This window comes from Peromyscus maniculatus, chromosome 4 (genome assembly GCF_049852395.1).
Source record: "Peromyscus maniculatus bairdii isolate BWxNUB_F1_BW_parent chromosome 4, HU_Pman_BW_mat_3.1, whole genome shotgun sequence".
Classification (NCBI taxonomy): Eukaryota; Metazoa; Chordata; class Mammalia; order Rodentia; family Cricetidae; genus Peromyscus; species Peromyscus maniculatus.
In genome coordinates this window covers 54,466,735-54,482,912 of record NC_134855.1, presented here as the reverse complement: position 1 = coordinate 54,482,912, position 16,178 = coordinate 54,466,735, and the positions used below count along the sequence as shown (strand labels likewise).

Here is a 16,178-nt window from a genome sequence, read left to right as displayed (position 1 = left end):
CTGCATTTAATGCAAGGACAGAACAGCTTCACATAAGTGTGCCCCTCACAGGGCCCCTGTGCACAAAGCATGGGGAGCCTTCCACACTTCACAGTGATGTGTGCGAATATGATCATTTCTGTGTCAGGATTCAGCTCACGGGGGTTTTCAGGTAAAATGCCTATGCGAGGACAAGGTCTGTGTAAAGATGGGCGAAACCTCCTTCTGTTAAAAATGGGAATTCTGAAATGGAGATGGAGGTTTTACAGCAAACAATATATGCCAGGGCTTACTAAAGAGCATCTACCCTGCAGAATGTGCATTCTGCTTCATTTAGAGTCAATAGATATGGTAAACCAATATGTGTGTGAGCAGAATTCGATAACTGTAACTGTACCCATTCAAATACTCAGTAAACGTTAAGGATTAAAACCCGACACCTATACTAGGCAAGAAGTACAGCTGGAGCATAGAGCAAAGACTTCTTACCTCTCCTCTCCTTTCCCCAGCCTGGTTCCGACCTTTAACTCCGGTTTTGTGTTTTGAGGACAGAATTACTTACAGTTTTTGTTTTAAAGCCTTTAGAACTAGTTTGTATGATATGTTAAGCAACACACTGGGTCTGGTGTGAGAAGTATGGGTAGATTCAAGGTAGATACTGATCTAACAGCATTACATGTGAGGATAGGGAAAAATGTCAGTCTACCTAAGAAACGATGAAACCATGAAGGTGTTAGAAAAGAGATGTGTGTAAGTAAACCAAGTGCCTTGGAGGAAGAATTCTAGTACCTTGTCATCTGGTAAAAGTGCTCAAATCATTTTTAATAGGGGTAAAATATCACTTAAGAATTTGAAAAAAAAAACAAAAACAAACGTCTGCTTTGTCTCATCCTTTGTATGGAGCTCACTTGTTCCTTCAGTTATTTCCTGTGCACACATAAGTGTGAACAGTTGTTGAAATATTCGGGCCAGATCTACTTTGCCACACTTTGTAAATGGGAGGGCTTTGGCAAGGCATGTGATGAGCTGATGGGCAGAATCAGTGACGACCTGAGGTTTTCCCATCAATCTCGACCATCCATTCTTTTTAAAATGAACACACCTTCTGCTGACACTGGAACAGTGTTCATGAATTAACCACAAGCCCGAGTAAAGCTCTTCCTTGGGGAGGGAACATGAAACACTTTTTCCCATTTACAAGGAATACTGTAAACCGCTTCCTCTGGGGATTTAAAAATATTAAGAGCTCACTTAAACTCTCTCCTTAGCCAGTTTGCATTAAATATGATCCTGCCTACAGACACATGGAAGGACACCCAGGGAAACCTGTAAGTCTAAGATACATAAGCTGTTGGGGGGCTGACAACAGCTTATGTATCTTAGACACTTGGTCTTCAAATCTAGGAAACTGCATCTTGTCACTCCCAGAAATTTTCCCATTTTATAATTACCAGAAAAAAAGAAAAGGTTATCATATTTAAAACAAAAAGCATCTCTTTTAGTTCCTTTCCTACTGATATTAATACTTACAGGTTTCCCTGCCAATATGTTGACATTGTACAAAAGAAAAAGACTTGGATTCTACTTAGATGTGCAGCACAATGCATTTTCACTAGTCCAAAATTCAAAGTTGTAGCAAACCTAAAAAAACCTAAAGACTAAATCCTACTTTGATTTCAAACAGGCAACACCTACATGGAATTCAGAGCAAATATTGGAAAGAAATAACTTCCTTGATAATATATAAGCAGTGGTAGATACAAGGCTTGTCATATGACACAGAGCAGAAATAAGTCACTGCAACTCTGGCAAACTCAAGCCGCAACCATGCATGCGTCAGCCCGTCTTAGCAACCTTCCCCAGGCTGGCTCCTCCTTTTGCCTTGATCGTCAGTCTGCTTGTGAAATTTGCTGCAGCCAAATGACTGAGGGCTGGGCATAGCGTTCCCCGGCAGGGTCCAGCATCACATTTGTTAACGGTGTCATTGGAATTGAAAATGCTGAAGAATACAGGCATTGAAAGAGCAATGGCAATTGGAGTGATAATAATACTAAAGAGCACAGAAGATGGTAAAAATAGTGTAGGGCATGTGCTCAGGGAGAGTAAACAGGGACAAACCAAGGAAAAGGGAGGCAGATTCCAGCCACTGGTGCCAGCCGCTGAGCAAGAGAAACTACTGAGGCCTGCCTGGGAGAGAATCCATTTGCTTTGTACACAGGGCCAAGGCTAACAGGGAGAAGCACTGTGAAGTGGTGTGTGGTGCCTACAGTCTTCACTGAGCACCCATACAGGGAGCATCTGCATTTACTAGTGAGCCTAGACTGTGAAGAAGACCCCACAGAGCATCCTCAGCCCGCTGCCTCCTGTCCTCAAACATACCAATGTCTAACACTTCAAAAAAAATTCCTTCCTGCTCAATCCAGAAAGTTACCATTTGAAGTTCTGAACCATAACCAACCCTTACGTCCCAACTTCTTCAGGCAATAGATGGGAATTTAACTTAGCCTCAGAGAGACACTGGCAAGATCATTTTACTAAGTGGAATTGTGGGTTCCGGGAAGGAAACATGACTGCCTGAGCCGGAGAAGGATTAGTAACACTCAGCAAGAGTAAAGCTGGTTCAAAAGAAGTGAGAAAATTATGAAAACACAGCCATGCTGTGGGAGGTTTTCCCTGTGCTGTGAACATGTGTTGCTCTCATTGGTTGATAAATAAAGCTGTTTGGCCAATGGCGAGGCAGAATAAGGTTAGTCCATACATTCCAAGTGAAGATGGAGATGAAGAAGGGCGGAATCAGGCAGATGCTGCAAGCCACTGCCAGGAGAAGATACAAGAGAGCAGGTAATGCTGTGTGGCTTCGTGGCATGGGCCCTTCTTCCTTTCAAGAGTTCACTATGATGGCAAGAAGCACCGCCTCCTTCAGGCCATATAGACCAAGGTCATGGGCGGAGCAAATACCATTACACAGCCAAAACACAAATTCTGGGCAACTATCCTTGTTTTGTTGTTGTTGTTGTTTTGTTTTGTTTTGTTTTGTTTTGTTTTCCAATGAAAAAATACTGTTATATTTAGAAAATGAAGAAAAGTCTAAAATATTTTTTTGAATTCCGACCATACTACCCAACTGGTGTCAGCAGAGTGTCACTGTTGCTTGCTTTGGCCTCCTCTGCACTTTTTATATTGTTTCCCAGTTGCACCTTTTTTACTTCTGATCTGCACTTTATTCTCTGGTCACAAACACGTTTCTAACTCTTTTATAAAGATGATTTAGACAGCTGCGCAGTAGGCAATGGGTTCCTATCACTGGACACTAAGGTAGTCACAAAGATTTACTACAATAAATACGTTGTGATATCAGCATAGACCTACAGAGACAGTATCACTGAAACTTGATATTAAAAAAATTATAAAGGGCTGAATGAAAAAAATCTTCATACCCTTAGATTTCCTGGAGTCCCAGAGAACTGTAGAATTCAGAAACAAACTGACTTGGAATTTTTCTCCTGTTCCAGAGTATCTATTTGTGGTATGTTCAATCTTGTGGACAGCGAGGGTGATGGATGCTACAGCTGGGGTGTTAAATTATGCCATTATGTGCTTTGAGCCAACCTTTTGCTTACAGTCTCAGTCTTACCATATTTCAATAATTCTCAATGCACATTTCCCCCACAGCACTGCGCCTCTGAAGCACTCTGTCAGTTCAATTGACGGCAATGTTTTTTTTCCCTCTCTCAGCAATGCACAAAATAATGACATCCTTAATGACTGTGGCATGTTGATTTAGTGAAATACAGTAATAATTCCAGCTGGAGTAGATGGGTCAGATGCTGGTGCTCACATTTATTTGGACTCAGTTTACACTATATGAGCACAAGCTGTGCACAAATTCTGGGGTGAGAAACCAAACCAGCCACAGCCATGCAGCATACTATGCTGCAGAAAAAAACCCACGGATACCCCAAAACGTGACTGTTTTGTTAATTGGGATTGCCAAGGCTGTCTTAGCTTTATACTACGCCATTTGATGTTAGTGTTCAGGAAAAGAAGGCTGAAGCTAAATAAGGTCACCTATGAGGCACAGATGCCACAGGAAATATCCTGTTCCATCATGTATGTCCAACATCTAGGCTTGTCATGGGGGTGAAAGGTATGTTTTACGAGGGGTAAAATTACACAGTTATGTTACGCTTGTATCTATATAGATTAGGGAAGAGGAATTTATGGGGCTCTCCAACCTTGTGCCTACTTGCTCAAGGTAGGTAGCAATTTATGCCAGGCTTGAAGTGGAAAATGCTGATCTCATCTACCTCACATGCTACGTGCCTGCTAAAAGGATGCTGGACCTTGTTGAGTTGATATGATACATACTGAAAAGCTTTCCTGAAAACGCACCATTTTAATCGCTAGGTAGCTATCAACTAGGACTTATGTCACACAAAATATGAGCTTTAACAATGTCAGTCTATGTAAATTAACTGCCATCTCTCTCCTTCCTCCCTCTCTGCAGGGAGACCATGAGGAAGACATTCAGGGGTTCAACTGCTAACAGGGTATATGGACCAGAGGTGTCTTTGGGTTACCTGAAAGCTCACTCTAACATGAAGTTAGGCTAATATGTATAAAATATACACAGAGTGTGGAGACAAACTATCTCAACGCACTCCAATTATTTGGTACTTGTACAGTCTTGAGTACTATATTCAAGGTGGGACTGTGCAAAAAGTGCTGGCCACACTGCCCTGACTGATGTTTCCTACTTTCAGGATCTTGTCCTCTTTCAGCTCCCGATAACAAACGCATGCTGATATGACTAGCATATTCAAGAACTTCATTCTGTTCGCATGCTATTTGCCACTAAATAGGATGTTTTTAAAAAATATTTTCCTTGTTAAGACTCTCAAAGTTCTACCAGTGTGGTCTCCACTTGACCTTAGCCAAAAGGGCCAAGGAATGATCTACCCTTGACTTCAGTGGCCATCACTTGCAATTTCTCTGGCAGCTTGACCTGGATCTCCATTAGATGGTCTCTCTAATCTGGTCCTGGCTAGTTTTACGTCAACTGCACACAAGCAAAAGTCATCTGAGAGGAGGACACCTCAGTTGGGAAAATGCCTCCATGAGATCGATTGTAGGCAAGCCGGTAGGGCGTTTTCTTAATTAGTGATTGATGGAGAAGGGCCCATCAGTTGTGGGTGGGTATATCCCTGGACTGGTGGTCTTGGGTCTATTTAAAAAAAAAAAAAACATGAGGAACAAGCCAGCAAGCCGCACTCCTCCATGGCCTCTGCATCAGCTCCTGCCTTGGGGTTCTTGGCCAGGTTGAGTTCCTGTCCTGGCTTCCCTTGATGGACTGTGTGATTCAGATTATGTAAGACAAACCAACCCTTCCCTCACCAAGTTGCTTTTGGTCATGGTGTTTCACCACAACCATAGTAACCAAAACTAAGACCCCCTGCTCTTAAAACATTGATGTTCTCTGTGGAAGCAACTGGAGTGTCCAGATGGGCACGGTAATGTTGGCACAACCAAAGGTATGGCACACAAGTGGCTAATGTGAAATGGTCTTGATAGTCCCAAATTATTTTCACATCTTTCGAGTCCTTTGGTTAGAAGAAAAATTGAAGTATAAAAACCCTAAACCAGAAGATGGCGGAGACAAGCAGACGCAGGTAGGCCTGTGGCAGCGGCCCGCGGAGGTGGATGGGCCCGGCGGCAACAGCCGACAGGGACATTGAGACCCGGTGGCAGCTGGCGGAGACATTCAGGCCCAGTGGCGGCCCACAGAGATGGACAGGCCCTGTGGCAGAGATAAGTAGACGGAGGTCAACAGCCCGGCGCCGGCGGCCGACAGAGACATTCAGGCCCGGCGGCGGCGGCCCACAGAAATAGACGGGCCGCACGGGGGAGACGGGCGGACGCAGGTCGGCGACCTTCGGAGGTGGACGGCCCGGTGGCAGCGGCCGACAGGGACATACAGGCCCAGCAGCGACCGGCGGAGACATACAGGCCCGGTGGCGGCCCGCAGAGGTGGATGGTCCCAGCAGCAGTGACAAGCAGAGGTGGGTAGGCCCGCAGCGGCAGCCGGCAGAGATATACAGGCCCGTTGGTGGCCCACAGAGGTGGACGGAGCCAGCGGCAGCTGACAGGGACATACAGGCCCAGCGGTGGAGACGGGCAGAGGCAGGTGGGCCTGTGGCGGCAGGCCACAGGGGTGGACAGGCCCGGGGACAGAGAGGGGCGGACGCAGCTTGGAACGGGGACGCCCCTAGCCCCAACATCTGGGGAAGAGGCTATCTCCGTGGGTCGGAACCAGGGCGAGTCTGGACACTCCGTCTGGGGACAACCCAGGGCCCAACTGCTGATCCTGTGAAACCCAACAACTTGGAGGTGTTGGTGAGACTACCCTGCTCAGCTGAAACCCATCTGGGAGAGGATTCAGATGCCTACAATTTGAAGTCTGAAGAAACAAGATCAGCTGAGGAGTTGACAAATGAACAAAACTTGATCTGGGAACACAGAAGAAGGCGCTACCCAGCCACTAAACCAGATCACCAGAATCATAAGTATATACTTCACCGACTGAAATCAGCTGTCCCTGAAGAAACAGCCCAATAGCACCAATTTAACTAAGAACCCCTACTAAACCAAGACTAAAAATTAGAACAAGAGAGGCACTCTCAGACACAGACACCACCTGCACCGCACAGAGGAAAAGATGAGTAGACGCCAGTGCAAAAATACAGGCAACAACATAAAGACCTATATGGCAACATCAGAACCTAGTGATTCTACACCTGCAAGACCTAAACATACCATGACAGAAGAAACAGAAGAAATCAACCCTAAAAATGACTTTAAGAAGATGATAGAGGCCCTTAAAGAAGAAATAAAACATTCCCTCAATGAGGAAATAAAAACTTTCCTTAAAGAGGAAATGAAAAACTGCCTTAAAGAGGAAATAAAAACTTTCCTTAAAGAAGAAATGAAAAACTCTCTTAAAGAGGAAATAAAAACTTCCCTTAAAGAGGAAATGAAAAACTCTCTTAAAGAGGAAATAAAAAACTCCTTTAAAGAAATGGAAGAAAAAACGAACAAAAAATGGGAAGAAATCAAATCAAGCCAAGAAAAAGCAATTAAACGGATGAAAGAAACATTCCAAGACCTGAAAAATGAATTTGAGACAATAAAGAAAACACATGCTGAGGGAATGCTGGAAATAGAAATCCTGACTAAACGAACAGGAACTACAGAAACAAGCATAACCAACCGATTGCAAGAGATGGAACAGAGAATCTCTGACACTGAAGACATGATAGAGAAAATAGATTCGTCAGTCAAAGAAAATACTAAAGACAAAAAAGTCATAACACAAAATGTCCAGGAAATTTGGGACACCATGAAAAGACCAAACCTAAGAATAATAGGGATAGAAGAAGGAGAAGAATGCCAACTCAAAGGCACAGAAAATATATTCAACACAATCATAGAAGAAAACTTTCCTAACCTAAAGAAAGAAATACCTATGAAGATACAAGAAGCTTATAGAACACCGAATAGGCTGGATCCAAAAAAAACATCCCCTCGCCACATAATAATCAAAACACTAAACACACAGAACAAAGAAAAAATATTAAGAGCCGCAAAGGAAAAAGACCAAGTAACATATAAAGGTAAACCCATCAGAATAACACCAGATTACTCAATAGAGACTATGAAAGCTAGAAGATCATGGACAAATCTCATGCAGACACTAAGAGACCACGGATGCCAACCCAGACTATTATACCCAGCAAAACTCTTAATCACCATAGGTGGAATAAACAAAATATTCCAGGATAAAACCAAATTTAATCAATACCTCTCTACAAACCCAGCCCTACAGAAAGCACTAGAAGGGAAAATTCAACCCAAAGAAGCTCAACACATCCATGAAAAATCAAGCAATAGATAATCCCACACCAACATACACCACAGAAGGACAACACAACACAACCACAAAAAATAACAGGAATTAACAATCACTGGTCATTAATATCCATCAATATCAATAGTCTCAACTCACCTATACCTGGAGATCTCTGAGCAGGCTTCAGATTTTGACAGTTGATGAAAGATACGACAAGCATTAATGTGTGGGTGAAAAGCTTGGTGAAATTCTGAGTGAAGTTTTAGTTAAAGTTGGTTGAACTTGGGATTGACTGGGAGGCCAAAGATTTAAAAAGCAGAAGATTCTCTCAAGACACAAGTTGTGTGATAATAGTGTGTTTTGTGTGTGTGAATGACAATTTGTAAATGTTGAATTCTAGGCTTCGACAATCATTGTCAGTGCAGATCAAGCTGATGTTGAGAAAGATGCATCACAAGCACAGGCTGGAGGCTGGGGGCTTAGATGGTTTTGAGGAAGAGGTCTTGGTGGACTCTTTCATGGAGCAAAGGGAAGCAATGCCTTCTGGGAAATGAGCTAAGTTTTAATCTAGTCTTTAAGATTAGAAGTCGAAAACAAAAATATTAAGGAAAGGAAAACCTAATTGATCTTCGAAGTATTGTTATGTGGAATTGAGTGGGACTTTTGAGGCTTTTCTTCTAGAGAACAGGGACTTGGTTGTCAGGCCTATGTTAGGCCTAAACCTTGGTGCCATGTAGTTGTACTTAAATCATTTCAATGGAAAGTGTCTTAGTGATTGGAACTTCTAGTGCAATTTGGAGTTCTTCCATTTGAAAAATGTGATATTTGCATGGGATTGTTTGAATTTTGTTTTCTAGTCCCTCCCCATCACCACCCTCATAGTCTGAAGGTAGATTTTTCTTTCGATAAAGGAACAAAAAAAGTGAACATCTTGTTTGTAAATGGGTATCTAGTAGCTAGTGGTAAACTTGAAATGGTAGAATTCTTTAAAGCCTAATTCTAGGTTGTCTTAAGAAAATGTATCTTAATTATTTTTGAACCTGTATTCACCATGTTTTTTTCAAATATCTTAAGTTATATTTTCTTTTTCAGAGCTGCTTCTTATTTGGGGCTATTTTTTTTAATTGAGGCGTAATCCATAAAAGGGTATATTGTTTTGATGAGACTCTCTACAACTGTGGCTGGATGTCTTTCTTTAGTCTTCCAAGAAGGACCATTTTACTTTTTTAGAGTTACTTTTTAAAGTCATGAGATCAACAACTTGGACTACTATGCATGTAAGTGCTAATGCAAATTAAAGCCCAAGTTGACCTCCAGCAGCAGTTCATTCTATGTTGACAGTGAGAAAACACTTTGCCTGTTAGGATACTGTTACTCGTGGACTGAAATGCTGAAGAAACCCCTCCCCCTATTTTGTTTTTTGCAAAAATCAAGGTATATTCTAGGGTTTCCTGGTTGACCTCAACAGATAAACTGAGATGATAGTTTTAGTTCCGAATTGATCTGAATGTAGATTTACAGTCTACGTGTACAGCTGGCTAAGTGAGATCGCTTTCACAGTTCTGCATGTATCCCATCGGCTCCCCATTAGTCACTGAACTCTTAAAACTGGTATTGTAACATTACCACAATGTTTTGCGCCAATTTTATAAACTTTACAGTGCAATATGTGTTCCTTTTCTGAGGCAAACCAAAGGTATATTTCTCAAGGTTCTGCTTCTATCAGCAGCGTTGATGGAGGATTTTTTATACATTTGTAATAGATAGAAATAAACCAGAAAAAAAAAAAGAAGAAAAAAAAGTGATGGAGGAAAAGGTGAACACTGCAAGAATACTCAAAAGGGCTGAGAGTTGCAAACGCCAAGAATGGCTTTGCATAGTAAATGGAATAGAACAGCTCTGAACTATAGCTTACTTTTCCTGGTTTGGTCTGACAGAATGATTGAATGCTTTTGTACAAAAATCAGAGCCTTAAAAACAAGGCTTTGGTGAGATTGTAAAATGGTGTGCCACTTTGGCAAAACAGTTTGGTGGTTGGTCAAAATGCAAAACATTGTTACTCTGTTACTCAACAATTCTACCCTTAGGAATATATCCTCAAACTACTGAAAATGTGCACCTATGAAACATGTACATGAAGGTTTACAGCAGTGTGTTGCTAATAGTAAAAAAGTTAAAACAACTCAAATAGCTATCAAATACTGGAGAGAAATAAAATGTGGCTTATTCATACAATAGAATATTATTAAGACATAAAAATGAATGAGAAACTGACAGATTAAATGATTTTGGTGAACCTTCATAATTTCATTTGTAGATCTTTCCATTTTTAATTTATAAATACATTTGGGGTTATAAATTATAAATGTACTGCCTCCTGTCAACATTGTATACTTCTATTTGATGATTTCTGTGTCAAACATTATATGGAAATGTTTCCAAGTATTTTCTGTATTAACTGTGAATGAATAGAACAAAATAAATTGCCTGTGATGGAAAAAAAAAAAAAAAAAAAAAAAAAAAAAAAAAAAAAAGAAAAAGGGGGATGGGATGTATCTCAGTGTTAGAGCATTTGCCCAGCAAATGTAAAGCTCTGGAGTTATTTCCCAAATTGGGTAGAAACCATAAGGGGAAAGACCAAAGAATATATATATATATATATATATATATACTTTCCCTGTCTCTTACAGGTAGTGCCCTGCAGAATCCTGGGACTCTAACAGTGAGAAACCATCACCAGATACTGCCCTTCCACCCAGGAACAGAATGACAAGACAAAATAGTCCTCTCTTCTTCAACATTTAACCCAGTCTCTGGTACTGTGCAACAGAGCATCTGTAAGATGGCCATTGTTTCTGCTCTATCACTTCCAGGCTGACTGAAGACTGGAGCCGCACCCAGGAGAACAGGAAGTGAGCCACAGCTGTGATTAACTCTGATCCTGAGGGATGCTCATCTGAGTCACCTGCGATCTCTCAGGCCAGCAGACTGAAGGGCCAATGTGTCTTCTTATTAATGGTGTGTGAACTACTTAGATTCTGATTGACTGCAGCTTGAAAGATAAAACTTTGCCTCTTTGGAGCTGCTCCGGCTAAGGAAACGCTGACTCACGAGGCCCTTTCTACAGATATGCACAGGCTGGCTCACTGTTTGCTTCCATGGACTCACCATTGTTAGTTCCACACTGGGCCCCCAATCTGAGTCCTTGTCAAAAATTATCCAACTCCTGAACAACAAGATTAAACACTGGGGTAAAAAGAAAGGGGGAAATACACACACACACACACACACACACACACACACACACACACACACACACACGATTGCTTCTAGACATGCCAACTGTAGAACTGAACTCTTCTTGTTATGAATATAGCCCATTTAATACACTCCATAAATATTGCACGCTTATATCACATTTCACATGGAGAAGTCAGGGGCCCAGAGGTAAATTTCATCTCACCGGGCTCTTATGAAAGGAAATAAAAGCTTCCTTGAATGTTTTATGTTCTACTGCAGCATTTTAATTTTCATCTCCTACTAAAATTATGAACATGGTTTGCATCCGTTAGACTCATTCTTGTATGCTCAATAAACTTTTTTAAACGCATTAAAAAAAAAAAAAAAAAAAAAAAAAAAAAAAAAAAAAAAAAAAAAAAAAAACCCTAAACCAAACAACCCAAGAAAAAATCTGCCAAATCCCTAAATCAAGACGCAAATAAGCATCTCTCAAGAGAGGGAGGTATTTGAACTCAAAGGGTGTGTGGTTGATTTCACACCATCACTAGCGCTGGGTCCTTCTTCATCCCCTCAGACCTGTCTCGAGGATGTCAGATCAATGGCTGCGCTTTTGCCTCAGTGATCTCTTGCTTCTCAACAATCAGAACCCTAGACATCTGTCCCACCAAGCACTGCTGTGCCTGGTACAGTGTGGTCCCTTTAACTCTTTCCTGGGTGGACAGTATTCACTTACCAACAAGATCATGAGCTTTTTGGAAACCAGGTCTGTGGATATTCCGTATCTTGCACACTATCTAGTCAGTCAAATATATACACAAATGAACTTTCTCCCACTGCAATCCCTCTTCCTAGTCATTTCTAGATTCCTTCAAAGCCAAATCCTGGATCTCCATCCACTTCTGAGACAGGGTTTCATGAATCCCAGGCCGACCTCACAATCACTAATGGAGCCAAGGAAGACCTTCAGCATCAGATCTTCTTGCTTCCATGTCCTGAGTGTTGGCATTATAAAGCATATGCCCTGCTAGTTTTCTGTGGTGCTGGGGGCTGAACCTGGGCTTTTTGTGCATGCTAGGCAAGCATTCTATCAGCCTACTCATATGCCCAGACCTCAAGCCAATTCTTTGTCTTAATGAGAGGTAAACAAGAGCAAGCGAGCAGCAAGCAGGAAACACATTTACTTATTTTTCTCAGTATATGTTCAATTTATGTCGCAAAGCTAACATCATCAAACAAACTAAAAACACCGCATCACTTTGGGATTCAGTATGTATTTTATGTGTCTTCGAGATGATATCGACGTGTTTGTTTGACTACTATTTTGATCTTTCTGCTTCATGGTACAGTCACCATAATGAGTCGGAAGATCAACTAATATTAACAGAGCACAGAATGGATTCAGTGGCATGAGGAGATGTCAGAACCTTTGCTAGGTTATGAGTGAAGGCCTCTGCAGGCTGCCAGACAGCTGCTGTGGTGATGCACATGCTCCCGAGGCCCTGGATTGGCACTGGACGCAGCATATATACCTCAGCTGATAGTGTTTCGTGGTGGCGGAGAACGTGTAGCCTAGCTATTGGCACTTTATTACAGGAGACTGAACACTGAAAACGCTGACAGATCATGTACAAAACCCACAGAGGTGAGAGTTCACATTTCATTCTGAGGGACTATGGGAGATAGTCAAGCAGGGTTGGATCCACAAGGAGAGCCACTTACCCAGGATTTGCTGGCTCCTTCACTCTGATCCAAGGCACCAGGAAGTGAACAATATTTATATAAACACTGAGTTCTCACACAAAAATCACATAACAGCATTGCATGCTCAAAGGAATCAAGCTGAGGGCAATTAAGGACTGGCCAAAGAAAATGTTCATTACAGAGGAAGTAATGTGTGGCTTTTAAGAATTTATAACAGAAACCTCAACTCTGAGGTATACAGGGGTGTGATCACTATTAGTAAAATAAAAGATAACATATTCGAAGATATAGAAGTCTAGTTCAGGAGCATAACAGACAGAAGAAAACCCTAAGAGTGCAAACCAGAAAAGAAACAATTAGTAGTTACCTATTTACTATTAATCATTACCCATTTACCTATTTATTACCTATTCACAGTCATTAGTAACTTTCAACAGATTAAAATATAATTGGAAAATATATAAAGCATGGAAGACTCAGGAAATTTTGCTCTATTTACCATTGCGTTGAATATACTCTGGAATATTCCTTCAACATGTAAGCCCTGTATAAATGCCTGTTTTATTTTGTTTTTTAAAAATCAGGAATTATCTGACAAATGACCCCAGACATTAACTCAAATAGTTAAAAATAACAATTTATATGTACTCAACAATTATTGCTCATTTTCACTCTTACCTTGACATTTTTAGAGAGGAAAACTAACAAAATTCAACACTGACTCTGCAGTGTCTTGGGAGAACATCAGAGGGACATGCCATCCCTGGTGATGCTGACCCCCTCCCCTCATCCTTTGCCTAGCACCTTCTGTTCGTCATGCATTAGACAACTCTTGGGTTTACCTGTGACAGCGACTGCCGGAGCCTGGCCATCTGGGTGCTCTGGCCTTTGCTGTGGTCTTGCTCAGAAACCATCTGCTTCAGTTTCTCCTTCTCAATGGCTATGCTGTTAAATGCAGACTTCAGAAGGGAATGCACTGGGGAGAGAGAGGAGCGAGAGACAAACACTGACTGTAGGAGGATGAACACACAGGACGTCAACTTCTCTGGACACTAGCTCCTATCTAGACATTTTCCAGAGAGACTAGGTTATACTCTGACTAAAAACTCAGCCTTTAGGGAAAAAAAAATAAAAACTAGCCTTAAATAAAATCTATCTGAGTATCCATACTCAAAACAAATATGGCACTGGTAATGAACTAAAATGGAAATTTTCATATTTCATACCAGATGAGCCAACACAGATTTGGAAGCAACATACAAAAATATCAACATCAATTCTAAACATCAATACTTAGAAATTAACTTACATCTCAAGAAGGAAAAGAAAGCATGTTTTGTTTGTCATGTTTGATGGTAATATTTATAGCCATTCTGTGAAAGTGTCATGCAACTCCAGAGTTATTGCAGCAGAGTTATTTTCACAGAGTGTACACCTCCAAAAAAGAACACTTTACGAGTCCTGTCAACATAAAATCGGAAGTGGATCCAGAAGTTCTGACTAGTTTCTTTGGAGTGGGAGATGATTTGGATTTGAAAACAGCGCTGGTATTGCTTTCTCGGCACCAAGTGTCTTGGCATCACAGGTGCTTTGACTTAAAAGCAACAATGAAAACAACCCTCCTCCTCTCCTTTGCTACACACCTGACAAGTCATGTTGGGAAAATCTGAGGCAGTCTTGTAGTTTGAACCACAAAAGTTTGAACTTAGAATTCTTATTTTTATATTAACAGCGTTTGAAAAGCATGCAAAGTCTTCAAATACAGATTTGTTTATTTGATAAAAGGTTATTTTTAGAGGTATTAAGTCTAGTACAAAAGAGTGGCCTGAATTAAGGGAGGGGGTGGGTGGATGGAGTGAAGTGTAGAGGTGTCAGGGATCTAAAGAATTCACAATCTGTTTTGGAGACGAGACTGGCAATTGTTTTTATTTGCAGTGCTGAGATGGAATCCAGAGCCTGAGCAAGGAAGGTAGGTGTCCTACTACTGAGCTCAAACTCCTGCCTCGCAATCTACTATTTCATGTGTAACGTTCCACCATCACCTTGAAAGCTGAAATTAATCCCTGTTGATTTTACAAGCGCCTCCCGATGCCTTTCCAAAGAGTCCAGTGAAGGCATGGATCTGATTTTGTCGCCCTTGCATGGAGAATCTGTCTGTCTGCTGAAAAACCCTGTGGTTTTAACAGAGGCTTTCAAACACTGTGGAAACTTGAGTTCCTTGGAAGCTTCAGGACTGTAAGCAAACAAGCTCTCTCTGGGCTGCCATTGAGTTCACCCTCTCCCTGTGTGTGCTGTGTTTAGCTAGGTGTTATCTCTCTCCAACTGCAACAGCCACCCCACCCCAGAAGCAAAGATACTGCCTATGAATCTGAGCTGCACTTCCGGAATACCATTGGCTCTGATCATGATATTAGCATCCAGTTTAAGAAATCAATTAAAAATGCATTTATGAGGCATTAGAAGACGGTATCTATGGACCTATCCATAGAGAAAATGATTAAAAATGATTGTTCCAGAAATTAAGGTGACATCTGGATGTGCTGTAAATATCTGACCCGTGAAACTCAGAGAGCAGCGCAGTGACCAGAGAGTCAACCTGGATGCCAAGAAAACACTGATCTTTCATCAAATTCGCCACGGCAAAGAAGACCTCTTGCTGTGTTACCTTTCTGCGCAATCAGACAAAACTCTTCTTGTAGCTTTGTATAATCCGTGGAACTCTCCAGAGGGTCGGTGAGGTGGCTAGGAGGGGTCTGGAACTCAATATCTGCACAAAGGTTGGGGTTGGAGGAATGCAGACGCACCGGCGACATGGTGGCGCTGAAAGGGACCTGGAAGGGAAGGTGTCCATTATCCAAGTGTCGCCATGTCCTCTCCTCCCATCTCCTGTGCAGACAAGGCCCTCCCTATCCTTTACAAGGTTCTACTCGTTTCTTTTGACATGCTCGGAGCCCCAGTCCTCACTGATTCTGTAAGCAGTGTAGGCTGGGAAGCAGGAGGCAGCCTTGTTTCTGATAGTTCAAGAATCCTAGGACGCACTGGGTTTTCATTCTTACAAAGAACAATGACTATGGTGTGAAAACGCACACCTCTGAACCTTCTTCACTTGTCCCCAAAAATAACCGGCAGAAAAAAAGCAACCTGAACCTTAATGTGTGGACCTGTTCTCACACAGAGGGCAATTTATGTTCACCTGTCTTTGAGCCTAGGCAGGATCTTAATAAATATGTACAAATACATTTAAAGACTCATTTGGTCTACAGGTACCAGAAAAAAACAAGTTTATAGTACATACACTAATGACTTAAGGAGGCTCAGGCATAAATATACTTATTAGAATATATATTCACAG

General features: G+C 41.6%; 1 protein-coding gene across 16 annotated transcripts in view; it reads right to left on the bottom strand.

Moving 5' to 3' along the window:
* Osbpl6 (oxysterol binding protein like 6) overlaps nucleotides 1-16,178 on the bottom strand; it is a 202,367-nt gene that overhangs the window by 24,074 nt on the left and 162,115 nt on the right. For 8 of the 16 annotated variants that reach the window (XM_006972473.4, XM_042275502.2, XM_042275503.2 and 5 more), the window contains 3 exons: nucleotides 15,492-15,657; nucleotides 13,669-13,802; nucleotides 12,845-12,868 (listed from right to left, as the gene is read on the bottom strand). In XM_006972473.4, the coding sequence (XP_006972535.2) occupies nucleotides 12,845-12,868; nucleotides 13,669-13,802; nucleotides 15,492-15,657 (324 nt within the window). The remainder of the gene's footprint in view (nucleotides 1-12,844; nucleotides 12,869-13,668; nucleotides 13,803-15,491; nucleotides 15,658-16,178) is intronic. The other 8 variants (XM_042275501.2, XM_042275506.2, XM_042275504.2 and 5 more) reach the window with 1 other exon arrangement.